The 27613-nt window shown below is 47.6% G+C and overlaps 1 protein-coding gene and 1 long non-coding RNA gene across 3 annotated transcripts in view; one reads left to right on the forward strand and one right to left on the reverse strand.

Annotated features, from left to right (window-relative positions):
- The window catches only part of LOC309583836 (signal-induced proliferation-associated 1-like protein 3), a gene marked incomplete at both ends in the record, with an annotated part of 96317 nt that extends 76646 nt beyond the window's left edge, over positions 1–19671 (forward strand). The window contains 4 exons of the mRNA XM_082299663.1: positions 7347–7442; positions 14597–14708; positions 16919–17003; positions 19522–19671. Coding sequence (XP_082155789.1) covers positions 7347–7442; positions 14597–14708; positions 16919–17003; positions 19522–19671 — 443 coding nt within the window. The remainder of the gene's footprint in view (positions 1–7346; positions 7443–14596; positions 14709–16918; positions 17004–19521) is intronic.
- Positions 19672–26676: 7005 nt separating this feature from the next.
- LOC309583773 lies at positions 26677–27298 on the reverse strand. Of its 2 annotated transcripts, none has more exons than XR_014227170.1 (3): positions 27174–27298; positions 26916–26994; positions 26677–26766 (listed from the first exon to the last, which is right to left on the reverse strand). It is a non-coding gene; the product is annotated as an uncharacterized lncRNA (long non-coding RNA). The 2 variants fall into 2 exon arrangements; XR_014227171.1 differs by having other exon boundaries at positions 26699–26756; positions 26894–26994.
- Positions 27299–27613: the final 315 nt, after the last annotated feature.

Genomic DNA, 27613 nt, shown 5'->3' on the forward strand with positions numbered 1-27613 from the left:
GAAAAGCGGGAATGGCACCGGGATGGGGGGGGGAGGGGTCTGGGAATTTTGGGGAATTTTGGGGGAATTTTTGGGGATTTTTTGGGAATTTTTTGGGATTTTTTGGGATTTTTTGGGGATTTTTTTAGGAATTTTTGGGGATTTTTTGGGGATTTTTTGGGAATTTTTTGGGGATTTTTGGGGGATTTTTGGGGAATTTATGGGGATTTTTTGGAATTTTTTGGGGAATTTATGGGGATTTTTTGGGAATTTTTTGGGGATTTTTTGGGAAATTTTGGGGAATTTTTTGGAATTTTTGGGGATTTTTTTGGGGGATTTTTTGGAATTTTTTAAGATTTTTAGGGGGAATTTTGGAGGGATTGATGGGGAATTTGGAGGGATTTTAAAGGGATTTAGGGGGATTTTGGGGTTTTGGGAATTTGGGGGGAATTTTGGGATTTTTTTGGAATTTTTGGGGATTTTTTGGGAAATTTTTGGGATTTTTTGGGGAATTTTGGGGATTTTTTGGGAAATTTTTGGGATTTTTTGGGGAATTTTGGGGATTTTTTGGGAATTTTTGGGGGATTTTTTGGAATTTTTTGGGGATTTTTTGGGAATTTTTTGGGGATTTTTTGGGGTTTTTTGGGGATTTTTTGGGATTTTTTGAGAATTTTTTGGGGGATTTTTGGGGATTTTTTGGGGGATTTTTTGGGATTTTTTGGGGGATTTTTTGGGAATTTTTTTGGGATTTTTGGGGAATTTATGGGGATTTTTTGGGGATTTTTTGGGAATTTTTTGGGGATTTTTGGGGATTTTTTAAGGAATTTTTTGGGATTTTTTGGGAAATTTTGGGGATTTTTTGGGGAATTTTGGGGATTTTTTGGGAATTTTTGGGGGATTTTTTGGAATTTTGGGGGGATTTTTTGGGAATTTTTTGGGGATTTTTTTAGGAATTTTTGGGGATTTTTTGGGGAAATTTTGGGGATTTTTTGGGGGATTTTTGGGGATTTTTTGGGAATTTTTTGGGGATTTTTGGGGATTTTTTGGGAATTTTTGGGGGATTTTTTGGAATTTTTTGGGATTTTTAAGGGGAATTTTGGAGGGATTGATGGGGATTTTGGAGGGATTTAGGGGGATTTTGGGGTTTTGGGAATTTGGGGGGAATTTGGGGATTTTTTTTGGAATTTTTGGGAAATTTTTGGGATTTTTTGGGATTTTTTGGGGAATTTATGGGGATTTTTTGGGAATTTTTTGGGATTTTTAGGGGGAATTTTTGGGGATTTTTTGGGGATTTTTGGGGATTTTTTGGGGGGATTTTTTGGGATTTTTTGGGATTTTTAGGGGGAATTTTGGAGGGATTGATGGGGAATTTGGAGGGATTTAGGGGGATTTGGGGGTTTTGGGGTTTTGGGGTGGATTTTTGGGGATTTTTTGGGATTTGGGGGATTTTTTTGGAATTTTTGGGGGATTTTTTTGAAATTTTGGGGATTTTTTGGGAATTTTTGGGAATTTTTTGGGGATTTTTGGGGGATTTTTTTAGGAATTTTTGGGGATTTTTTGGGAAATTTTTTGGGGATTTTTTGGGAATTTTTTTGGGATTTTTGGGGATTTTTTGGGGAATTTATGGGGATTTTTTGGAATTTTTTGGGATTTTTTGGGATTTTTTGGGGGGATTTTTTGGGATTTTTGGGATTTTTTTGGGGGATTTTTTGGAATTTTTTGGGGATTTTTTGGAATTTTTTGGGATTTTTAGGGGGAATTTTGGAGGGATTGATGGGGATTTTGGGGGGATTTTAAAGGGATTTAGGGGGATTTTGGGGTTTTGGGAATTTGGGGGGAATTTTGGGATTTTTTTTGGAATTTTTGGGGATTTTTTGGGAAATTTTTGGGATTTTTTGGGAATTTTATGGGGATTTTTGGGGGATTTTTTGGGGATTTTTTGGGGGATTTTTTGGAATTTTTTGGGATTTTTAGGGGGAATTTTGGAGGGATTGATGGGGAATTTGGAGGGATTTAGGGGGATTTGGGGATTTTGGGAATTTGGGGGGAATTTTGGGATTTTTTTTGGAATTTTTGGGGGATTTTTTTGGGAATTTATGGGGATTTGTTGGAATTTTTTGGGGATTTTTTGGGAATTTTTTGGGATTTTTGGGGGATTTTTTGGGGATTTTTTGGGATTTTTTGGGATTTTTTTGGGGATTTTTTGGGATTTTTTGGGGATTTTTTGGGGAATTTATGGGGATTTTTTGGGAATTTTTGGGGATTTTTTGGGGATTTTTGGGGATTTTTTGGGGATTTTTTGGGGGGATTTTTTGGAATTTTTTGGGATTTTTAGGGGGAATTTTGGAGGGATTGTTGGGGAATTTGGGGGGATTTTAAAGGGATTTAGGGGGATTTTGGGGTTTTGGGGTGGATTTTTGGGGATTTTTTGGGATTTGGGGGATTTTTTTGGAATTTTTTGGGGATTTTTGGGGGGAATTTTGGGGATTTTTGGGGAAATTTTTGGGAATTTTTTGGGATTTTTGGGGGATTTTTTGGAATTTTTTGGGGATTTCTTGGGAATTTTTGGGGATTTTTTGGGATTTTTTGGGATTTTTAGGGGGAATTTTGGAGGGATTTATGGGGAATTTGGAGGGATTTAGGGGGATTTTGGGGTTTTGGGGGGGATTTTTGGGAATTTTTGGGGATTTGGGGGATTTTTTTGGAATTTTTTGGGGATTTTTTTGGAAATTTTGGGGATTTTTTGGGAATTTTTGGGAATTTTTTGGAATTTTTTGGAATTTTTGGGGGATTTTTTGGGGATTTTTTGGGATTTTTAGGGGGAATTTTGGAGGGATTTATGGGGAATTTGGAGGGATTTAGGGGGATTTTGGGGTTTTGGGGGGGATTTTGGGAGTTTTTGGGAATTTGGGGGATTTTTGGGGGGATTTTTTGGATTCTTTTTGGAATTTTGGGGGATTTTTTGGGAAATTTTTGGGATTTTTTTTAGGAATTTCTGGGAATTTTTTGGGATTTTTTGGGATTTTTGGGATTTTTGGGGGATTTTTTGGGGGAATTTTGGGGATTTTTTGGGGAATTTATGGGGATTTTTTGGAATTTTTTGGGATTTTTTGGGGATTTTTGGGGGATTTTTTGGGATTTTTTGGGGGATTTTTTGGAATTTTTTTGGGATTTTTAGGGGGAATTTTGGAGGGATTGATGGGGAATTTGGAGGGATTTAGGGGGATTTTGGGGTTTTGGGGTGGATTTTTGGGGATTTTTTTGGGATTTGGGGGGATTTTTGGGGATTTATGGGGATTTTTGGGGGTTTTTTTTGGAATTTTTGGGGATTTTTGGGGATTTTTTTGGGGGATTTTTTGGAATTTTTTGGGATTTTTAGGGGGAATTTTTGGGGAATTTTGGAGGATTGATGGGGATTTTTTGGAATTTTTTGGGATTTTTAGGGGGAATTTTTGGAGGGATTGATGGGAATTTGGAGGGATTTAGGGGGATTTTGGGGTTTTGGGGTGGATTTTTCAGGATTTTTTGGGATTTGGGGGATTTTTTTGGAATTTTTTGGGGATTTTTTGGGGGATTTTTGGGGATTTTTTGGGGAATTTATGGGGATTTTTTGGGATTTTGGGGGAATTTTTTGGAATTTTTTGGGGGAATTTTTGGGGGATTTTTTAAGGAATTTTTGGGGATTTTTTGGGGGATTTTTTGGGGATTTTTTGGGGATTTTTGGGGAATTTTGGAGGGATTGATGGGGATTTTGGGGGGATTTTTCAGGATTTGGGGGGGATTTGGGGGATTTATGGGGATTTTTTGGGAATTTTTTGGGATTTTTTGGAATTTTTGGGGGATTTTTGGGGATTTCTTTGGGAATTTTTTGGGGGATTTTTGGAATTTTTGGGGGGAATTTTGGAGGGATTTATGGGAATTTTGGGGGGGATTTTTCAGGATTTGGGGGATTTATGGGGATTTTTTGGGAATTTTTTGGAATTTTTGGGGGATTTTTTGGGAATTTTTGGGGAATTTTTGGGGATTTTTTGGGATTTTTTTGGGGGATTTTTTGGAATTTTTTGGGATTTTTAGGGGGAATTTTGGAGGGATTGATGGGGAATTTGGAGGGATTTAGGGGGATTTTGGGGTTTTGGGAATTTGGGGGAATTTGGGGATTTTTTTTGGAATTTTTGGGAAATTTTTGGGATTTTTTTGGGGATTTTTTGGGATTTTTGGGGATTTTTTGGAATTTTTTGGGGATTTTATGGGGATTTTTTGGGGAATTTATGGGGATTTGTTGGAATTTTTTGGGGATTTTTTGGGGATTTTTTAGGATTTTTGGGGATTTTTAGGGGGAATTTTGGAGGGATTTATGGGAATTTTGGGGGGGATTTTTCAGGATTTGGGGGGGATTTGGGGAATTTTTGGGGATTTTTGGGGGATTTTTTGGGGATTTTTGGGGGATTTTTTGGGAATTTTTGGGGGATTTTTTGGGATTTTTGGGGGGATTTTTTGGAATTTTTTGGGATTTTTTGGGAATTTTTTTGGGATTTTTGGGGATTTTTTGGGGAATTTATGGGATTTTTTGGAATTTTTTTGGATTTTTGGGGGGAATTTTGGAGGGATTGATGGGGAATTTGGGGTTTTGGGGGGGATTTTGGGAGTTTTTGGGAATTTGGGGGGATTTTTGGGGTTTTTTTTGGAATTTTTGGGGATTTTTTGGGAAATTTTTGGATTTTTTGGGGAATTTATGGGGATTTGTTGGAATTTTTTGGGGATTTTTTGGGAATTTTTGGGGATTTTGGGGGGATTTTTTTGGGATTTTATGGGAAAATTTGGGGGGGATTTTTGGGGATTTTTTGGGATTTTTAGGGGGAATTTTGGAGGGATTGATGGGGATTTTGGGGGATTTTAAAGGGATTTAGGGGGATTTTGGGGTTTTGGGAATTTGGGGGGAATTTTGGGATTTTTTTTGGATTTTTGGGGATTTTTTGGGAAATTTTGGGGATTTTTTGGAATTTTTGGGGGATTTTTGGGGATTTCTTTGGGATTTCTTTGGGATTTCTTTGGGATTTGGGTCGAAAAATCGGCTTTTTGGGTGGGATTTTGGGTAGAAAACCGGGATTTGGAGGGGGGAAAAAAGGGGATTTTTGGGGGGATTTCAGCCAGAATTTTTTTGGGATTCGTGGAATTTTTTGGGTTTTTTTGGGGATTTGTGGGATTTCTTTGGGATTCTTTTGGGGTTGCCGGGATTTGGGGGGAATTTGGGTTGGAAAATCGGCTTTTTGGGTGGAAACCCGGGATTTGGAGGGGGAAAAAAGGGGATTTTTGGGGGGGAAAAAAGGGATTTTGGGGGGATTCCAGCTGGAATTTTTGGGGATTTCTTTGGGAATGTTTTGGGGGATTTTTTTGGGAATGTTGGGATTTCTTAGGGATTGCCGGGATTTGGGTTGGAAAATCGGCTTTTTGGGATGGATTTTGGGTGGAAAACCGGATTTGGAGGGCGAAAAAAGGGGATTTTTTGGGGGGAAAAAGGGATTTTTGGGGGGATTTCTTTGGGATTTCTTTGGGATTGCTGGGATTTGGGTCCGAAAATCGGCTTTTGGGGATGGATTTTGGGTGGAAAATCGGGATTTTGAGGGGGAAAAAAGGGGATTTTTGGGGGGGAAAAAGGGATTTTTGGGGGGATTTCGGCCGGAATTTTTTCGGGATTTGTGGAATTTTTTTGGGTTTTTTTGGGATTTGTGGGATTTCTTTGGGATTTTTTTGGGGTTGCCGGGATTTGGGGGGAATTTGGGTTGGAAAATCGGCTTTTTGGGTGGAAAGCCGGGATTTGGAGGGGAAAAAAGGGGATTTTTTGGGGGGAAAAAAGGGATTTTTTGGGGGATTCCGGCTGGAATTTTTTGGGGATTTCTTTGGGAATGTTTTGGGGGATTTTTTTGGGAATGTTGGGATTTCTTTGGGATTGCCAGGATTTGGGTTGGAAAATCGGCTTTTTGGGATGGATTTTGGGTGGAAAGCCGGGATTTTTGGGGGGAAAAAAGGATTTTTGGGAGGATTTAGGGGGGGATTTCTTTGGGATTTCTTTGGGATTGCCGGGATTTGGGTTGAAAAATTGGCTTTTTGGGTGGGATTTTGGGTGGAAAGCCGGGATTTTGAGGGGGAAAAAAGGGGATTTTTGGGGGGAAAAAAGGGATTTTTGGGGGGATTTCGGCCGGAATTTTTTGGGGATTTCTTTGGGAATGTTTTGGGGGATTTTTTGGGGATTGTTGGGATTTCTTTGGGATTGCCAGGATTTGGGTTGAAAAATCGGCTTTTTGGGATGGATTTTGGGTGGAAAGCCGGGATTTGGAGGGGGAAAAAAGGGGATTTTTGGGGGGGAAAAAGGGATTTTTGGGGGGATTTCTTTGGGATTTCTTTGGGATTTCTTTGAGATTTCTTTGGGATTGCCGGGATTTGGGTCGGAAAATCGGCTTTTTGGGTGGGATTTTGGGTGGAAACCCAGGATTTGGAGGGCGAAAAAAGGGGATTTTTTGGGGGGGAAAAAGGGATTTTTGGGGGGAAAAAGGGGATTTTTGGGGGGATTTCGGCCGGAATTTTTTCGGGATTTGTGGAATTTTTTGGGGGTTTTTTTGGGATTTGTGGAATTTCTTTGGGATTTTTTTGGGGTTGCCGGGATTTGGGGGGAATTTGGGTCGGAAAATCGGCTTTTGGGGATGGATTTTGGGTGGAAAGCCGGGATTTTGAGGGGGAAAAAAAGGGATTTTTGGGGGGGAAAAAAGGGATTTTGGGGGGATTTCGGCCGGAATTTTTTGGGGGTTTCTTTGGGAATGTTTTGGGGGATTTTTTTGGGATTGTTGGGATTTCTTTGGGATTTGGGGGGAATTTGGGTTGGAAAATCGGCTTTTTGGGTGGGATTTGGGTGGAAAACCGGGATTTTTTGGGGGAAAAAAGGATTTTGGGGGGATTTCTTTGGGATTTCTTTGGGATTGCTGGGATTTGGGTTGGAAAATCGGCTTTTTGGGATGGATTTTGGGTGGAAAGCCGGGATTTGGAGGGGGAAAAAAGGGGATTTTTGGGGGGGAAAAAGGGATTTTTGGGGGGATTTCTTTGGGATTTCTTTGGGATTTCTTTGAGATTTCTTTGGGATTGCTGGGATTTGGGTCGGAAAATCGGCTTTTGGGGATGGATTTTGGGTGGAAAACCGGGATTTTTGGGGGGAAAAAAGGGGATTTTTTGGGGGGGAAAAAGGGGATTTTTGGGGGGAAAAAAGGGATTTTTGGGGGGAAAAAAGGGATTTTTGGGGGGATTCCGGCCGGAATTTTTTGGGGATTTTTTTGGGAATGTTTTGGGATTTTTTTGGGAATGTTTTGGGATCCCCCCAGGCCCCGTGGCCCGGCTGGAGCCGGGGCTGATGCCGCTGCCCGACGCGGCCGGGCTGGAATGGGCCACGCTGGTCAGCGCCGCCAAGGCCTACGAAGGTACCCAGGGAGGCGGAACGGGGCAAAATCCCGGGAATTTGGGGCCGGGAAAAACGGGAATGGGGAGCCGGGGATGGGGGGAGGGGGGGGAAAGGGGAGTGGGGGGGGGGGGAAGGGGATTTGGGTGGAAAAATGGGAATTTGGGGGGATTTGGGGGGAAAAATGGGAATTTGGGGGGGGAAAGGGGGGATTTGGGGAGGAATTTTGGGGATTTGGGGTTGGGAAAATGGGGATTTGGGGGGAAAAAATGGGAATTTGGGGGTTGGGAAATGGGGTTTGGGGAGGAATTTTGGGATTTGGGGTTGGAAAAGCGGGAATTTGGGGGGATAAAATGGGAATTTGGGGAGAAAAATGGGGACTTGGGGGGATTTGGGGGGAAAAATGGGATTTTGGGGGGGAAAAATGGGGATTTGGGGGGAAAAATGGGAATTTGGGGGGAAAAATGGGAATTTGGGGGGATTTAGGGGGGATTTGGGGGGAAAAATGGGAATTTGGGGGGATTTGGGGGCAAAAATGGGAATTTGGGGGGATTTGGGGGGGAAAAATGGGAATTTGGGGGGATTTAGGGGAATTTGGGGGGATTTAGGGGGGATTTGGGTGGAAAAATGGGAATTTGGGGGGATTTGGGGGGAAAAATGGGAATTTGGGGGGAAAAATGGGAATTTGGGGGGATTTAGGGGAATTTGGGGGGATTTAGGGGGGATTTAGGGGGGATTTGGGGGAAAATGGGAATTTGGGGGGATTTGGGGGGAAAAAATGGGAATTTGGGGGTTGGGAAATGGGGTTTGGGGAGGAATTTTGGGATTTGGGGTTGGAAAAGCGGGAATTTGGGGTGGAGAAAATGGGAATTTGGGGGGATTTAGGGGGGAAAATGGGAATTTGGGGGGAAAAAATGGTAATTTGGGGGGATTTGGGTGGAAAAATGGGAATTTGGGGGGATTTGGGTGGAAAAATGGGAATTTGGGGGGGGAAAGGGGGGATTTGGGGAGGAATTTTGGGGATTTGGGGTTGGGAAAATGGGGATTTGGGGAGAAAAATGAGGATTTGGGGGGATTTAGGGGGGATTTGGGGGGAAAAATGGGAATTTGGGGGGATTTAGGGGGGATTTGGGGGGAAAAATGGGAATTTGGGGGGATTTGGGGGGAAAAATGGGAATTTGGGGGGAAAAATGGGAATTTGGGGGGATTTAGGGGAATTTGGGGGGATTTAGGGGGGATTTGGGGGGAAATGGGAATTTGGGGGGATTTGGGGGGAAAAAATGGGAATTTTGGGGGGGAAAGGGGGGATTTGGGGAGGAATTTTGGGGATTTGGGGTTGGGAAATGGGGATTTGGGGAGAAAAATGGGGATTTGGGGGGATTTAGGGGGAAAAATGGGAATTTGGGGGGAAAAAATGGTAATTTGGGGGGATTTAGGGGAATTTGGGGGAAAATGGGAATTTGGGGGGATTTGGGGGGAAAAATGGGAATTTGGGGGGGAAAGGGGGGATTTGGGGAGGAATTTTGGGGATTTGGGGTTGGGAAAATGGGGATTTGGGGGGATTTAGGGGGGATTTGGGGGGATTTAGGGGGAAAAATGGGAATTTGGGGGGATTTGGGGGGGAAAAATGGGAATTCGGGGGGAAAAATGGGAATTTGGGGGGAAAAAATGGGAATTTGGGGGGATTTAGGGGGGATTTGGGGGAAAATGGGAATTTGGGGGGAAAAAATGGGAATTTGGGGGGATTTAGGGGGGATTTGGGGGAAAAGGGGAATTTGGGGGGAAAAATGGTAATTTGGGGGGATTTAGGGTGGATTTGGGGGAAAATGGGAATTTGGGGGGATTTGGAGGGAAAAATGGGAATTTGGGGGGGGAAAGGGGGGATTTGGGGAGGAATTTTGGGGATTTGGGGTTGGGAAAATGGGAATTTGGGGGGAAAAAATGGGAATTTGGGGGGATTTAGGGGGGATTTGGGGGGAAATGGGAATTTGGGGGGAAAAATGGGAATTTGGGGGGATGTAGGGGGGATTTGGGGGAAATGGGAATTTGGGGGATTTGGGGGGAAAATGGGAATTTGGGGGTTGGGAAATGGGGGATTTGGGGAGGAATTTTGGGGATTTGGGGTTTGAAAAATGGGGATTTGGGGGGATTTGGGGGGAAAAAATGGGAATTTGGGGGGATTTAGGGGGGATTTGGGGGGGAAAATGGGAATTCGGGGGGAAAAATGGGAATTTGGGGGGAAAAATGGGAATTTGGGGGGATTTAGGGGAATTTGGGGGAAAATGGGAATTTGGGGGGATTTAGGGGAATTTGGGGGAAAATGGGAAATTGGGGGGATTTGGGGGAAAAATGGGAATTTGGGGGTTGGGAAATGGGGTTTGGGGAGGAATTTTGGGATTTGGGGTTGGAAAAGCGGGAATTTGGGGTGGAGAAATGGGAATTTGGGGGGATTTAGGGGGATAAATGGGAATTTGGGGGGAAAAATGGGAATTTGGGATTTGGGGAATGGGATTTGGGGAGGAATTTTGGGATTTGGGGTTGGAAAAGGGGGGATTTAGGAGGGATTTTAGGGGGAAAAATGGGGATTTGGGGTGGAAAGATGGGAATTTGGGGAGAAATTTTGGGATTTGGGGTGGAGAAATGGGAATTTGGGGGGGAATTTGGGGGGATTTAGGGGGAAAAATGGGAATTTGGGGGGAAAAATGGAATTTGGGGGTTGGGAAATGGGGTTTGGGGAGGAATTCTGGGATTTGGGGTTGGAAAAGCGGGAATTTGGGGTGGAGAAATGGGAATTTGGGGGGAAAAAATGAGAATTTGGGGGGATAAAATGGGATTTGGGGGGAAAATGGGAATTCTGGAGGGAAAAATGGGACTTGGGGGTTGGGGAAAGGGAATTTGGGGGAAAAAATGGGAATTTGGGGTTTGGGGAATGGGATTTGGGGAGGAATTTTGGGATTTGGGGTTGGAAAAGCGGGAATTTGGGGATTGGGGAAAAATGGGAATTTGGGGGGGTGCAAATGGGAATTGGGAGGGGAGGGGGAGCGGGGGGGATTTGGGGCGGTTTGGGGATTTTTGGGTATTTTGGGGGAGGTTTGGGGTGAGCGTGGGGTAATTTTGGGGGATTTGGGGTGGTTTGGGGGCATTTGGGGATATTTTGTGATGGTTTTTGGTGTTTCAGGGTGGTTTTGGGGTGTTTTGGGGTGGTTTGGGGTGGTTTGGGGTGTTTTGGGGTGGTTTTGGGGTGGTTTTGGGGTGGTTTGGGGTGGTTTTGGGGTGGTTTGGGGTGTTTTGGGGTGGTTTTGGGGTGGTTTGGGGTGGTTTTGGGGTGGTTTTGGGGTGGTTTTGGGGTGGTTTGGGGTGGTTTTGGGGTGGTTTGGGGTGGTTTTGGGGTGTTTGGGAGCAGTTCTTGGTGGGTTTGGGGAGGTTTTTGGGGTGTTTTGGGGTCATTTTGGGGCGGTTCAGGGTGGTTTTGAGGTGTTCTGAGGTGGTTTCTGGGTGGTTTTGGGTGTCCCGGGGTGGTTTTGGGTTCATTTTGGGGTCTTTTGGGGCTGTTTCGGGGTTATTTTGGGCTGGTTCAGGTGTTCTGGGCGGTTTTGGGATGTTCCGGGGCGGTTTTTGGGGTGTTTTGGGGTCATTTTGGGCTGTTTCAGGGTGTTTTGGGGGCATTTTGGGCTGTTTCAGGGTCATTTTGGGGTCATTTTGGGCTGTTTCAGGGTGGTTTTGGGGTATTTTGGGGCGTTCCGGGGTGGTTTTTGGGGCGTTCCGGGGCTGGTTTTGGGGTGTTTTGGGGTCATTTTGGGGTGTTTTGGGGTCATTTTGGGGTGTTTTGGGGCGTTCCGGGGCGGTTTTTGGGCTGTTTTGGGGTCATTTTGGGCTGTTTCAGGGTGGTTTGGGGTCATTTTGGGCTGTTTCAGGGTGGTTTGGGGTCATTTTGGGCTGTTTCAGGGTGGTTTCGGGGCATTTTGGGCTGTTTCAGGGTGGTTTTGGGGTCATTTTGGGCTGTTTCAGGGTCATTTTGGGGGCATTTTGGGCTGTTTCAGGGTGGTTTTGGGGTCATTTTGGGCTGTTTCAGGGTGGTTTGGGGGCATTTTGGGCTGTTTCAGGGTGGTTTTGGGGTCATTTTGGGCTGTTTCAGGGTGGTTTCGGGGCATTTTGGGCTGTTTCAGGGTGTTTTGGGGGCATTTTGGGCTGTTTCAGGGTGGTTTCGGGGCATTTTGGGCTGTTTCAGGGTCATTTTGGGGGCATTTTGGGCTGTTTCAGGGTGGTTTTGGGGTGTTTTGGGGCGTTCCGGGGCGGTTTTTGGGGTGTTTTGGGGTCATTTTGGGCTGTTCCAGGGTGGTTTGGGGTCATTTTGGGCTGTTTCAGGGTGGTTTCGGGGTGGTTTCGGGGCGTTCCGGGGCGCTTTTTGGGGTGTTTGGGGTCATTTTGGGCTGTTTCAGGGTGGTTTTGGGGTCATTTTGGGCTGTTTCAGGGGCATTTTGGGGTCATTTTGGGCTGTTTCAGGGTGGTTTTGGGGTCATTTTGGGCTGTTCCAGGGTCATTTTGGGGTCATTTTGGGCTGTTTCAGGGTGGTTTCGGGGTGGTTTCGGGGCGTTCCGGGGCGGTTTTTGGGGTGTTTTGGGGTCATTTTGGGCTGTTCCAGGGTGTTTTGGGGTCATTTTGGGCTGGTTCAGGGTGGTTTGGGGTCATTTTGGGCTGTTTCAGGGTGGTTTGGGGTCATTTTGGGCTGTTCCAGGGTGTTTTGGGGTCATTTTGGGCTGTTTCAGGGTGGTTTGGGGTCATTTTGGGCTGTTTCAGGGTGGTTTGGGGTCATTTTGGGCTGTTTCAGGGTGGTTTGGGGTCATTTTAGGCTGTTTCAGGGTGGTTTTGGGGTCATTTTGGGCTGTTTCAGGGTCATTTTGGGGTCATTTTGGGCTGTTTCAGGGTGTTTTGGGGGCATTTTGGGCTGTTTCAGGGTGGTTTGGGGTCATTTTGGGCTGTTTCAGGGTGGTTTTGGGGGCATTTTGGGCTGTTTCAGGGTCATTTTGGGGTCATTTTGGGCTGTTTCAGGGTGGTTTGGGGTCATTTTAGGCTGTTCCAGGGCGGTTTGGGGGTCATTTTGGGCTGTTTCAGGGTGGTTTGGGGTCATTTTAGGCTGTTTCAGGGTGGTTTTGGGGTCATTTTGGGCTGTTTCAGGGTGGTTTGGGGTCATTTTAGGCTGTTTCAGGGTGGTTTTGGGGTCATTTTGGGCTGTTTCAGGGTGGTTTGGGGTCATTTTGGGCTGTTTCAGGGTGGTTTGGGGTCATTTTGGGCTGTTTCAGGGTGGTTTGGGGTCATTTTGGGCTGTTTCAGGGTGGTTTCGGGGCATTTTGGGCTGTTTCAGGGTGGTTTTGGGGTCATTTTGGGCTGTTTCAGGGTCATTTTGGGGGCATTTTGGGCTGTTTCAGGGTGGTTTTGGGGTCATTTTGGGCTGTTTCAGGGTGGTTTGGGGGCATTTTGGGCTGTTTCAGGGTGGTTTTGGGGTCATTTTGGGCTGTTTCAGGGTGGTTTCGGGGCATTTTGGGCTGTTTCAGGGTGTTTTGGGGGCATTTTGGGCTGTTTCAGGGTGGTTTCGGGGCATTTTGGGCTGTTTCAGGGTCATTTTGGGGGCATTTTGGGCTGTTTCAGGGTGGTTTTGGGGTGTTTTGGGGCGTTCCGGGGCGGTTTTTGGGGTGTTTTGGGGTCATTTTGGGCTGTTCCAGGGTGGTTTGGGGTCATTTTGGGCTGTTTCAGGGTGGTTTCGGGGTGGTTTCGGGGCGTTCCGGGGCGCTTTTTGGGGTGTTTGGGGTCATTTTGGGCTGTTTCAGGGTGGTTTTGGGGTCATTTTGGGCTGTTTCAGGGGCATTTTGGGGTCATTTTGGGCTGTTTCAGGGTGGTTTTGGGGTCATTTTGGGCTGTTCCAGGGTCATTTTGGGGTCATTTTGGGCTGTTTCAGGGTGGTTTCGGGGTGGTTTCGGGGCGTTCCGGGGCGGTTTTTGGGGTGTTTTGGGGTCATTTTGGGCTGTTCCAGGGTGTTTTGGGGTCATTTTGGGCTGGTTCAGGGTGGTTTGGGGTCATTTTGGGCTGTTTCAGGGTGTTTTGGGGTCATTTTGGGCTGTTTCAGGGTGGTTTGGGGTCATTTTGGGCTGTTTCAGGGTGGTTTGGGGTCATTTTGGGCTGTTTCAGGGTGGTTTGGGGTCATTTTGGGCTGTTTCAGGGTGGTTTGGGGGCATTTTGGGCTGTTTCAGGGTGGTTTGGGGTCATTTTAGGCTGTTTCAGGGTGGTTTTGGGGTCATTTTGGGCTGTTTCAGGGTCATTTTGGGGTCATTTTGGGCTGTTTCAGGGTGTTTTGGGGGCATTTTGGGCTGTTTCAGGGTGGTTTGGGGTCATTTTGGGCTGTTTCAGGGTGGTTTTGGGGGCATTTTGGGCTGTTTCAGGGTCATTTTGGGGTCATTTTGGGCTGTTTCAGGGTGGTTTGGGGTCATTTTAGGCTGTTCCAGGGCGGTTTGGGGGTCATTTTGGGCTGTTTCAGGGTGGTTTGGGGTCATTTTAGGCTGTTTCAGGGTGGTTTTGGGGTCATTTTGGGCTGTTTCAGGGTGGTTTGGGGTCATTTTGGGCTGTTTCAGGGTGGTTTGGGGTCATTTTGGGCTGTTTCAGGGTGGTTTGGGGGCATTTTGGGCTGTTTCAGGGTGTTTTGGGGTCATTTTGGGCTGTTTCAGGGTGGTTTCAGGGTGGTTTTGGGGTGTTTTGGGGTCATTTTGGGCTGTTTCAGGGTGGTTTTGGGGTCATTTTGGGCTGTTTCAGGGTGGTTTGGGGTCATTTTGGGCTGTTTCAGGGTGGTTTCGGGGCATTTTGGGCTGTTTCAGGGTGGTTTCAGGGTGGTTTGGGGTCATTTTGGGCTGTTTCAGGGTGGTTTGGGGGCATTTTGGGCTGGTTCAGGTTGGTTTTGGGGTGTTTTGGGGTCATTTTGGGCTGTTTCAGGGTGGTTTCGGGGTGGTTTCGGGGCGTTCCGGGGCGCTTTTTGGGGTGTTTGGGGTCATTTTGGGCTGGTTCAGGTTGGTTTTGGGGTGTTTTGGGGGCATTTTGGGCTGTTTCAGGGTGGTTTCGGGGTGGTTTCGGGGCGTTCCGGGGCGCTTTTTGGGGTGTTTGGGGTGATTTTGGTGGCTCTGCCCCCCCCAGTGCAGCGAGCCGTGTCCCTGTTCTCCCTGACCGACCCCGCCCTGAGCCCGGAGCCGCCCCCTCCCCCCCCCGAGAGAGCCCCGCGGGGGGCGCCCCTCCCCCCCCCCCTCAGGTACCCCCAAAATCCGGGGGGGGGAGGGGGAGATTTGGGGTTCTCAAGGGGGCTGGGGGGGGGATTTGGGGGGAAAAAGGGGGAATTTGGGGGATTTTGGAGGGGTTTGGGGGGAAAAAGGGGGAATTTGGGGGATTTTGGGGGGGTTTGGGGAGAGAATTTGGGGGGAAAAAGGGGGAATTTGGGGGGATTTTGGGGGGGTTTGGGGAGAGAATTTGGGGGGAAAGGGGGAATTGGGGTTGAATTTGGGGGAAAAAGGGAGAATTTGGGGGGATTTGGGGGGGAAGGGGGAATTTTGGGGGTTTGGGGGTCAAATCTGGGGGAAAAAGGGAGAATTTGGGGGGATTTTGGGGGGTTTGGGGGTCAAATTTGGGAGGGAAAGGGGAAATTCGGGGGAATTTTGGGGGGGGTTGGGGGTCAAATTTGGGGGGTAAAAGGGGAATTTGGGGGGATTTTGGGGGGCGAATTTGGGGGAAAAGGGGCAAATTTGGGCGGATTTTGGGGGGAAAGGAGGAATTTGGGGGGAAAAAGGGGGAATTTGGGGGGGGTTGGGGAGAGAATTTTGGGGAAAAGGGGGAATTTTGGGAGGATTTTGGGGGTTTGGGGGTCGAATTTGGGGGAAAAAGGGAGAATTTGGGGGGAATTTTGGGGGGGGTTGAGGAGAGAATTTGGGGAAAAGGGGGAATTTGGGGGGATTTTTGGGGTAAAGGGGGAATTTGGGGGGATTTGGGGGTCAATTTTGGGGGGAAAAGGGAATTTGGGGGATTTTGGGGGTTTGGGGAGAGAATTTGTGGAAAAGGGGCAAATTTGGGGGGATTTTGGGGGGAAAAGGAGGAATTTGGGGGGAATTTTGGGGGGGTTGGGGAGAGAATTTTGGGGAAAAAGGGGGAATTTGGGTGGATATTTGGGGGAATTTTGGGGGTTTGGGGGTTGAATTTGGGTGAAAAGGGGCAAATTTGGGGGGATTTTTGGGGGGAAAGGAGGAATTTGGGGGGAAAAGGGGGAATTTGGGGGAAAAAGGGGGAATTTGGGGGGGAAGGGAATTTGGGGGGAATTTTGGGGGTTTGGGGGTCGAATTTGGGTGAAAAGGGGGAATTTGGGGGGGATTTTGGGGGGCTTGGGGAGAGAATTTTGGGGAAAAGGGGGAATTTGGGGGGATTTTTGGGGGAAAGGGGGAATTTAGGGGGATTTTGGGGGGGTTGGGGGTCAAATTTGGGGGGAAAAGGGAATTTGGGGGATTTTGGGGGTTTGGGGAGAGAATTTGTGGAAAAGGGGCAAATTTGGGGGGATTTTGGGGGGAAAAGGAGGAATTTGGGGGGAATTTTAGGGGGTTGGGGAGAGAATTTTGGGGAAAAAGGGGGAATTTGGGTGGATATTTGGGGGAATTTTGGGGGTTTGGGGGTTGAATTTGGGTGAAAAGGGGCAAATTTGGGGGGATTTTTGGGGGGAAAGGAGGAATTTGGGGGGAAAAGGGGGAATTTGGGGGGGAAAAGGGGGAATTTGGGGGGGAAGGGAATTTGGGGGGAATTTTGGGGGTTTGGGGGTCGAATTTGGGGGGAAAGGAGGAATTTGGGGGGAATTTTGGGGGGTTGGGGAGAGAATTTTGGGGAAAAAGGGGGAATTTGGGGGAAAGGGGGAATTTGTGTAGATTTGGGGGGGTTGGGGGGTCAAATTTAGGGGAAAAGGGGGAATTTGGGGGGATTTTGGGGGTTTGGGGAGAGAATTTGGGGGAAAAGGGAGAATTTGGGGGGATTTTGGGGGGAAAGGAGGAATTTGGGGGGAAAAGGGGGAATTTGGGGGGATTTTGGGGGGAAAGGGGGAATTTGTGTAGATTGGGGGGGGTTGGGGGTCAAATTTGGGGGAAAAGGGAGAATTTGGGGGGATTTTGAGGAGAAAGGAGGAATTTGGGGGGATTTTGGGGACTTGGGGGTCGAATTTGGGGGAAAAGGGGGAATTTAGGGGGATTTTGGGGAATTTGGGGTGGTTTTGGGGTATTTGGGCAGCTTTTGGTTGGATTTGGGGCGGTTTGGGGTAATTTTGGGGTTGGTTTTGGTGACTTTCGGTTGTTTGGAGCCATTTTTGGGGCACTTTTTGGGCTGTTTTGGGGCCATTTTTTGGCCGATTTTGTTGCATTTTTGGTGCTTTTTTCCCTCTTTTTCCTATTCCCGCCCCTCCCAATCCCAAATTTTTCCCAAATTTTGCCCCCCCAGCCCCTCCCCAGCCCCCCTGGACCTCCCAGGAAAAGTTTCCCAGTTGGAAGCGATGCTCAAACAGCTCCACAGCGACCTGGAGAAGGTGAGGGGCACCCAAAATCCAACGTTTTTACCCCAAAATCCCATTTATTCCCTAAAAAATCTCCATTATTCCCTAAAAATCTCCTTTTTCCCCAAAAAAAACCCCCAAATTCCCTTAAAAATCCCAAAAATCCCCTAAAAAATCCCCATTATTCCCTAAAAATCTCCTTTTTCCCCCAAAAAAATCCCCAAATTCCCTTAAAAATCCCAAAAATTCCCTAAAAGATTCCAAGAATTCCATAAAGAAACCCAAAAATTCCCTAAAAAATCCCCATTATTCCCCAGAAATCTCCTTTTTCCCCCAAAAAAACCCAAATTCCCTTAAAAATCCTCAAAATTCCCTAAAAAATTCCCGCATTTTTCCCAAATTCCTATTTTCCCTCCAAATTCCCTAAAAAAATCTCCATTTCCCCTTCCAAACCCCCCCAAAAATCCCTTTTTCCCCTAAAAAAATCCCCATTTTTCGCTAAAATTTCCCCCTTTTTCCCTCAAAATTCCCCAAAATTCCCTCCAAATTCCCTCCAAATCCCTTCCAACCCCCCCCAAATCCCTTTTTTCCCTAAAACGCCCGTTTTTGGCTGAAAGTGCCCCGTTTCTCCCAGCACTCCTGTGGAATTCCCTACAAACTCCCGCATTTTCCCCAAATTCCCTAAAAAACCCTTCCAAAAGCCCCCAAAATCCCTTTTTTCCCCTAAAAAAATCCCCATTTTTCGCTAAAATTTCCCCGTTTTTTCCTCAAAATTCTCTGGAATTCCCTCCAAATTCCCTAAAAAACCCTTCCAAAAGCCCCCCAAAATCCCTTTTTTCCCTTTTTTTCCCTTAAAAAATCCCCATTTTTGGCTAAAATTTCCCCGTTTTTTCCTCAAACTCCTCCGGAATTCCCTACAAACTCCCGCATTTTCCCCAAATTCCCATTTTCCCTCCAAATTCCCTAAAAAAAATCTCCATTTCCCCTTCCAAAACCCCCCAAAAATCCCTTTTTCCCCTAAAAATCCCCATTTTCCCCCTAAAAAAATCCCCATTTTTCGCTAAAATTCCTGGTTTTCCCGCAAAATCCCCCAAATTCCTCCAAAATTCCCTACAAATTCCCACATTTTCCCCAAATTCCCAAATTCCCTCCAAATTCCCTAAAAACCCTTCAAAAAGCCCCCAAAAATCCCTTTTTTCTCTTTTTTTCCCTTAAAAAATCCCCATTTTTGGCTAAAATTTCCCCGTTTTTTCCTCAAACTCCTCCGGAATTCCCTGAAAAATCCCGGATTTTTCCCAAATTCCCTCCAAATTCCCTAAAAAAATCTCCATTTCCCCTTTCCAAACCCCCCCCCAAAAATCCCTTTCTCCCCTAAAAAAATCCCCATTTTCCGCTAAAATTTCCCCCTTTTTCCCTCAAAATTCCCCAAAATTCCCTACAAATTCCCGCATTTTCCCCAAATTCCCATTTTCCCTCCAAACTCCCTAAAAAACCTTTCCAAAAGCCCCCAAAAATCCCTTTTTTCCCTTTTTTTCCCTAAAAAAATCCCCATTTTCCGCTAAAATTTCCCCGTTTTTCCCTCAAAATTCCCCAAAATTCCCTACAAATTCCCGCATTTTCCCCAAATTCCCTCCAAAACCCTTCCAAACTCCCTCCAAAATCCCTTTTTTCCCTAAAAAATCCCCATTTTTCGCTAAAATTTCCCCCTTTTTTCCTCAAAATTCCCTGGAATTCCCTACAAATTCCCACATTTTCCCCAAATTCCCTCCAAATTCCCTAAAAACCCTTCCAAACCCCCCCCAAAAATCCCTTTCTCCCCTAAAAAAATCCCCATTTTCCGCTACAATTTCCCCTTTTTTCCCCCAAAATTCCCTCCAAATTCCCTCCCAAACCCTTCCAACCCCCCCCCAAATCCCTTTTTTCCCTAAACCGCCCGTTTTTGGCTGAAAGTGCCCCGTTTCTCCCAGCACTCCTGTGGAATTCCCTACAAACTCCCGCATTTTCCCCAAATTCCCAAATTCCCTAAAACAACCCTTCCAAAAGCCCTCAAAAATCCCTTTTTTCCCCTAAAAAAATCCCCATTTTCCGCTAAAATTTCCCCCTTTTTCCCTCAAAATTCCCCAAAATTCCCTACAAACTCCCGCATTTTCCCCAAATTCCCAAATTCCCTCCAAACTCCCTAAAAAACCTTTCCAAACCCCCCCCCCTAAATCCCCATTTTTCCCTAAAAAAATCCCCATTTTTCGCTAAAAAATCCCGTTTTTTCCCCAAAATCCCCCAAACTCCTCAGGAATTCCCTGAAAAATCCCGCATTTTCCCCAAATTCCCTCCAAATTCCCTCCAAAACCCTTCCAAACCCCCCCCAAAAATCCCTTTCTCCCCTAAAAAAATCCCCATTTTCCGCTAAAATTTCCCCTTTTTTCCCCCAAAATTCCCTCCAAATTCCCTCCCAAACCCTTCCAACCCCCCCCCAATCCCTTTTTTCCCTAACCCGCCCGTTTTTGGCTGAAATTGCCCCGTTTCTCCCGGCGCTGCTGCCGCCTGGCCGCAGGAGAAGCAGGACAAGGAGTTCCTGCAGGCCGAGGTGGCCACGCTGCGCCACAACAACCGGCGCCTGCAGCACGAGTCCAGCTCGGCCGCGCGGCAGCTCCGGCGCTTCGCCCGCATCTTCTCCGGGGCCACCGAGCACCCGGAGCCCTGAGTGGGGCCACCTGGAGCCCTGAGGGGCCACTGGGGCCACCTGGAGACCTGAGAGACCACTGGGGCCACCTGGAGCTCTGAGGGGCCACCTGGAGTTCTGAGGGGCCACCGGGGCCACCTGGAGCTCTGAGAGACCACCTGGAGCTCTGAGCGGCCACTGGGGCCACCTGGAGCTCTGAGGGGCCACCTGGAGCTCTGAGCGGCCACCGGGGCCACCTGGAGCTCTGAGGGGCCACCTGGAGCCCTGCGGGGCCACCGGGGCCACCTGGAGCTCTGAGAGACCACCTGGAGCTCTGAGCGGCCACTGGGGCCACCTGGAGCTCTGAGGGGCCACCTGGAGCTCTGAGCGGCCACCGGGGCCACCTGGAGCTCTGAGGGGCCACCTGGAGCCCTGCGGGGCCACCGGGGCCACCTGGAGCTCTGAGAGACCACCTGGAGCTCTGAGGGGCCACCTGGAGACCTGAGAGACCACTGGGGCCACCTGGAGCCCTGAGGGGCCACCTGGAGCACTGAGGGGCCACTGGAGCCACCTGGAGCCCTGAGGGGCCACCTGGAGCCCTGAGGGGCCACCGGGGCCACCTGGAGCTCTGAGGGGCCACCGGGGGCACCTGGAGCCCTGAGGGGCCACCGGGGCCACCTGGAGCTCTGAGGGGCCACCGGGGCCACCTGGAGCTCTGAGGGGCCACCTGGAGCTCTGAGGGGCCACCTGGAGTTCTGAGGGGCCACCGGGGCCACCTGGAGCTCTGAGGGGCCACCTGGAGACCTGAGAGACCACTGGGGCCACCTGGAGCTCTGAGGGGCCACCTGGAGCTCTGAGGGGCCACTGGGGCCACCTGGAGCTCTGAGGGGCCACCTGGAGCCCTGCGGGGCCACCTGGAGTTCTGAGGGGCCACCGGGGCCACCTGGAGCTCTGAGGGGCCACCTGGAGACCTGAGGGGCCACCTGGAGCTCTGAGGGGCCACCAGGGCCACCTGGAGCTCTGAGGGGCCACCTGGAGCACTGAGGGGCCACCGGGGCCACCTGGAGCCCTGAGGGGCCACCTGGAGCCCTGAGGGGCCACCGGGGCCACCTGGAGCACTGAGGGGCCACTGGGGCCACCTGGAGCTCTGAGGGGCCACCGGGGCCACCTGGAGCCCTGAGGGGCCACCTGGAGCTCTGAGAGGCCACCTGGAGCTCTGAGGGACCACTGGGGCCACCTGGAGCTCTGAGGGGCCACCTGGAGCCCTGAGCGGCCACCGGGGCCACCCGGAGCTCTGAGGGGCCACCTGGAGCTCTGAGCGGCCACCGGGGCCACCTGGAGCTCTGAGGGGCCACCGGGGCCACCTGGAGCCCTGAGGGGCCGGGAGCCGCCGGGATTTGGGAATTCCCTCCCGGGCCTGAGGAGCCCTCCTGGGACTGGGCCGGATCCGTCGGGAATCGGCGCTGCCGGAGCTTTTCCGGAGCCCTGAGGGGATCCAGAGGGGCCCGGGATCCGTTTGGGATCCGTTTGGGATCCATTTGGGATCCGTTTGGGATCCAGAGGGATTCGGGAACATTCCAGAGGCTCCCAGGACCCCTCCCTATGGATCCAGGACCTCCCAGAGGCTCCCAGGGCCTTCCAGAGGGATCTGGAACATTCCAGAGGCTCCCAGGACTTTCATCTGGATCCGGAACATTCCAGAGGCTCCCAGAACATTCCAGAAGCTCCCAGGACCTTCCAGAGGCTCCCAGAACATTCCAGAGGGATCTGGAACATTCCAGAGCCTCCCAGAACATTCCAGAGGCTCCCAGACCTTTCATCTGGATCTGGAACATTCCAGAGGCTCCCAGGACCTTCCAAGGGGTTCCAGAACATTCCAGAAGCTCCCAGAACATTCCAGAGGCTCCCAGGACCTTCCAGAGGCTCCCAGAACATTCCAGAGGCTCCCAGGACTCTTCCTCTGGATCTGGAACATTCCAGGGGGTTCCCGACCATTCCAGCGGCTCCCAGAACATTCCAGAGGCTCCCAGGACTCTTCCTCTGGATCTGGAACATTCCAGCGGCTCCCAGAACATTCCAGAGGCTCCCAGAACATTCCAGAGGCTCCCAGACCTTTCATCTGGATCTGGAACATTCCAGAGGCTCCCAGGACTTTCCAGCGGCTCCCAGAACATTCCAGAGGGATCAGGAACACTCCAGAGCCTCCCAGAACATTCCAGAGGCTCCCAGGACTCTTCCTCTGGATCTGGAACATTCCAGAGGCTCCCAGGACCCCTCCCTATGGATCCAGGACCTTCCAGAGGCTCCCAGGACCTTCCAGGGGGCTCTGGAACATTCCAGAGGCTCCCAGGACTCTTCCTCTGGATCTGGAACATTCCAGAGCCTCCCAGGACCTTCCAGCGGCTCCCAGAACATTCCAGAGGCTCCCAGGACTCTTCCTCTGGATCTGGAACATTCCAGAGCCTCCCAGGACCTTCCAGCGGCTCCCAGAACATTCCAGAGGCTCCCAGGACTCTTCCTCTGGATCTGGAACATTCCAGAGCCTCCCAGGACCTTCCAGCGGCTCCCAGAACATTCCAGAGGCTCCCAGGACTCTTCCTCTGGATCTGGAACATTCCAGGGGGTTCCCGACCATTCCAGAGGCTCCCAGAACATTCCAGAGGCTCCCAGAACATTCCAGAGGCTCCCAGGACTCTTCCTCTGGATCTGGAACATTCCAGGGGGTTCCCGACCATTCCAGAGGGATCTGGAACATTCCAGAGCCTTCCCCCCCCTCCCCCCAAGGCAATAAGAGCCCCTCTCCCCCTCGCGGGGGGGGCTCCCCGGAGCTCATTAAGGCGTTCATTAATTAACGAGCGGCTGACGAGCGGGGCGGGGCTGCGGGAGCCTCCGGATCCAGGCACTTTTTGTATCCCACCCCCTTTTCCTGCCAAAAATTCCCTAAATTATTGTTCCCGGAGCGGCTCAGGGTTCCCAAGGTTCCGCCCCCCCCCCCGCCCGTTCCCAGAATTCCCAAAATTCCCAGGAAAAACTGCGGGAATTCCAGAAAAAAAAAATTGTTTGTGAGGTTTTTTTTAAAAAATCGCCTGAAATTCCCTTAAAAAATTCCCTGAAATTCCCACCGAAGAATTCCTGAAATTCCCTCCGAAAATTCCCAGAATTCCCTCAAAAAATCAGCGAATTCCTTCCAAAAAATCCACGAATTCCTCAAAAAAAAATCTGTGAATTTTTTAAAAATTGCCTGAAATTCCCTTAAAAATTCCTGAAATTCCCTCCGAAGAATTCCTGAAATTCCCTCCGAAAATTCCCAGAATTCCCTCAAAAAATCCGCGAATTCCTTCCAAAAAATCCTGAAATTCCTCAAAAAAAAATCTGTGAATTTTTTAAAAATTGCCTGAAATTCCCTTAAAAATTCATGAAGTTCCTTCAAAAATTCCCTGAAATTCCCTCCAAAAATTCCTGAAATTCCCTCCAAAGAATTCCTGAAATTCCCTCCGAAAAGTCCCAGAATTCCCTCAAAAAATCAGCGAATTCCTTCTAAAAAATCCTGAAATTCCTCAAAAAAAAAATCTGTGAATTTTTTAAAAATTGCCTGAAATTCCCTTAAAAATTCATGAAGTTCCTTCAAAAATTCCCTGAAATTCCCTCCAAAAATTCCTGAAATTCCCTCAGAAAATTCCTGAAATTCCCTCCGAAAATTCCCAGAATTCCCTCAAAAAATCCGCAAATTCCTCAAAAAAAAATCTGTGAATTTTTTAAAAATTGCCTGAAATTCCCTTAAAAATTCATGAAGTTCCTTCAAAAATTCCCTGAAATTCTCTCAAAAAATTCCCAAAATTCCCTCAAAAAATCCGCGAATTCCTCAAAAAAATCTGTGAATTCTTCATAAATTCCTGAAACTCCCTCAAAAACTTCCTGAAATTCCCTCAAAAAATTCACGAATTCCTTCAAAAAAATCCACGAATTCCTCAAAAAAAAGATTCTGTGAATTTTTTAAAAATTCCTGAAATTCCCTCCAAAAATTCCTGAAATTCCCTCAGAAAATTCCTGAAATTTCTTCAAAAAATTCCTGAAATTCCCTCCAAAAAATTCCTCAAATTCTTTCAAAATCCACGAATTCCTCAAAAAAATCAGTGAATTCTTCAAAAATTCCTGAAATTCCCTCAAAAATTCCCGAAATTCCCTCAAAAAATCCTCAAATTCCTTCAAAAAAAATCCACGAATTCTTCAAAAATTCCTGAAATTCCCTCAGAAAATTCCTGAAATTCCCTCAAAAAATTACCAAAATTCCCTCCAAAAATTCGCGAATTCCTTCCAAAAAATCCACAAATTCCTCAAAAAAACCCTGTGAATTTTTAAAAAATTCCCTGAAATTCCCTTAAAAATTCCTGAAATTCCCTCAGAAAATTCCTGAAATTCTCCCAAAAAATTCCCGAAATTCCCTCAAAAAATCTGCGAATTCCTTCCAAAAAATCCCTGAATACTTCAAAAATTCGGAAATGCCCTCAAAAAATTCCCAGAATTCCCTCCAAAAAATTGGCAAATTCCTTCAAAAAATCCTAAAATAATTCCTCAAAAAATCCACAAATTCCTCAAAAAATTCCTCCCAAAAATTGCCAAAATTCCTCAAAAAATCCTCAAATTCCTTCAAAATTCCCAAGAAAATCCTGAAACTCCAAAAAATCCCCCAAATCCTGAAAATAATCTTTAAATTCCTTCATAAATTTCTCAAATTCAAAAAAAATCCCAAAATTACTCCAAAAATTCAAAAAAAATCCCCAAATTCCTTCACAAAATCCCCAAATTCCTTCAAATTCCTCAGATTTCACAAAAATTCCTCCAAAAACTCCCCAAATTCCTGAAAAAAATCCTCAAAAAATCCCAAATTTATTTAAAAATCCCCAAATTCTGCAATCAATTCCTCAAAAATCCTCAGAAATTCCTCAAATTCCTTCCAAAAATCCCCAAAATTCCTGAAAAAAATCCTCAAATTCTTTCACAGATTCATCAAATTCCTTCCAAAAATTCCGAAATTCCAAAAAATCCCCAATTTCCTGAAAAAATCCCAAATTCTTTCCAAAACCCTCAAATTCCTTCACAAATTCCTCCAAAAATCCTCAAATTCCACAATAAATTCCTCAAAAATCCTCAAAAAATCCCCAAATTCCTTCCAAAATTCCCGAAAAAATCCCCAAATTCTCGAAAAAGTCCCCACATTCCTGAAAAAATCCCCAAATTCCCCCCAAAAAACACCAAAATTCCTTCATAAAATCCTCAAATTCCTTCAAAAAATCCCCAAATTTCTAAAAAATTCCCCAAAAATCCCCAAATTCCTCCAAAAAATCCTCAAATTCTTTCATAAATTCCTCAAAAATCCCCAAAATTCCTCCCAAAAATCCCCAAATTCCGCAATAAATCCCTCCAAAATCCTCAGAATTTCCTCGAATTCCTTCCAAAATTCCCCAAAAAATTCCCAAATTCAAAAAAAATCCCAAAATTCCTGAAAAAATCCTCAAATTCTTTCAGATTTATCAAATTCCTTCCAAAAAATCCCAAAATTCCTCCAAAAATCCCCAAATTCTTCCAAAAATCCTCACATTCCTTCACAAATTCCTCCAAAATCCCCAAAATTCTTCCCAAAAATCCCAATTCCGCAATAAATCCCTCCAAAATCCTCCAAAAATCCCCAAATTCCTTCCAAAATTCCCCCCAAAATTTCCAAATTCCCAAAGAATCCCAAAATTTATTCAAAAAACTCAAATTCCTTCACAAATTCCTCCAAAAATCCCCCAAATTCCTCCCAGAAATCCCCAAATTCCGCAATAAATCCCTCAAAAATCCCCAAAATTCCCCAAAATTTCCCAAATTCCCGAAATTCCCCCCAATCCCGGCGCCATTCCCGAATTTTTTTGGACGCTTTTGGCAGAAATTCCTCCGGGTTTTTTATCCCAAATTTTTTCGGGGCTTTTCCCGTTTTTGGTTTTTTTTTGTTGTTTTTTTTTTTTTTTTTTTCTGTTTTTTGGGATTTGGGGGAAAGGAAAAAAACCCAAAATCCCGGGAATTTTCCCACTTTTCTCCCGTTCCCGCCTTTTTTGTCTTATTTAATCCCCTCCCCCACCCCCCTCCCCCTTCCCAAAAAATTCTCCTGGAGAAGAATAAAAATTCCCAAAAAATCCTGGGGGGTTCCGAGTTTGCATTTTTGGGGGAAAAAGGGGAAAATTTGGGAGGGGGGGGGGAGGAGAATTGGGGGGTTTGCCTTCAATTTTTGGGATTTTCCTGAAATTTGGGGAGTTTTCCTGCAATTTTGGGGGGATTTTCCTTGAATTTTGAGGGATTTTCCCTAAGTTTGGGGAGTTTTCCATAAATTTGGGGAATTTTCCCTAAATTTGGGCAGTTTTCCTTGAATTTTGGGAGGATTTTCCTTCAAATTTAGGGGATTTTCCTGAAATTTTTGGGATTTTCCTGAAATTTTGGGGGATTTTCCCTAAATTTGGGGAGTTTTCCTTGAATTTTGAGGGATTTTCCCTAAATTTTGGGGAGTTTTCCTTCAATTTTGGGGGTTTCCCCTAAATTTGGGGGATTCTCCCTAATTTTGGGGGATTTTCCTTGAATTTTGAGGAGTTTTCCTTCAATTTTGGGGGATTTCCCCTAAATTTTGGGGGATTTTCCTCAAATTTAAGAGGGATTCCCATTAATTTGGGGCTTTTCCCTCAAATTTTTGGGATTTTCCATGAATTTCTGAGCTTTTCCCTGGAATTCTGGGGGAGTTTCCCAATTTGGGGGATTTTCCTTCAATTTTGGGGTCCCAGGGTCCATCCTGGGTCACGCTGGGGTCACTTTGGGGTCACTCCGGGGGCATTTTTGGGGTCACTCTGGGGTCCCTTTTGGGGTCATTTTTGGGGTCACTCTGGGGTCCCTTTTGGGGTCATTTTTGGGGTCACTCCGGGGTCACTCTGGGGTCCTTTTTGGGGTCCCTCCGGGGTCCTTTTTGGGGTCACTCTGGGGTCACTCTGGGCTCCTTTTCGGGATCCTTTTTGGGGTCCTTTTTGGGGTCACTCTGGGATCACTCCGGGGTCCTTTTTGGGGTCCTTTTTGGGATCCTTTTCGGGGTCCTTTTCGGGGTCCCTCTTGGGGTCCCTCTGGGATCACTCCGGGCTCCTTTTCGGGGTCCTTTTTGGGGTCCTTTTTGGGGTCCCTCTGGGGTCACTCCGGGGTCACTCTGGGCTCCTTTTCGGGGTCCTTTTTGGGGTCCCTCTGGGGTCACTCCGGGGTCACTCTGGGGTCACTCTGGGGTCCTTTTTGGGGTCCCTTTTGGGCTCCCTCCAGGGTCAGTTGGGGGGTCACTCAGGTCACTCTGGGATCACTCTGGGGTCACTCCGGGGTCCTTTTCGGGGTCACTCTGGGGTCACTCCGGGGTTCTTTTTGGGGTCACTCCAGGGTCACTCTGGGGTCACTCCGGGGTCCTTTTCGGGGTCACTCTGGGGTCACTCCGGGGTCCTTTTTGGGGTCACTCTGGGGTCACTCCGGGGTCACTCTGGGATCACTCTGGGGTCACTCCGGGGTCCTTTTTGGGGTCACTCTGGGGTCACTCCGGGGTCACTCTGGGGTCACTCCGGGGTCCTTTTTGGGGTCACTCTGGGGTCACTCTGGGGTCACTCCGGGGTCCTTTTTGGGGTCACTCTGGGGTCACTCCGGGGTCACTCTGGGGTCCTTTTCGGGGTCCTTTTCAGGGTCCTTTTCGGGGTCACTCTGGGGTCACTCTGGGATCACTCCGGGGTCACTCTGGGGTCCTTTTCGGGGTCCTTTTCGGGGTCCTTTTTGGGGTCACTCTGGGGTCACTCCGGGGTCACTCTGGGCTCCTTTTTGGGGTCACTCTGGGGTCACTCCGGGGTCACTCTGGGGTCACTCTGGGATCACTCTGGGGTCACTCCGGGGTCACTCTGGGATCACTCCGGGGTCACTCTGGGGTCACTCTGGGGTCCTT

The sequence above is a fragment of the Coloeus monedula genome (genome assembly GCF_965178545.1).
Source record: "Coloeus monedula genome assembly, chromosome: 33".
Lineage (NCBI taxonomy): Eukaryota > Metazoa > Chordata > Aves > Passeriformes > Corvidae > Coloeus > Coloeus monedula.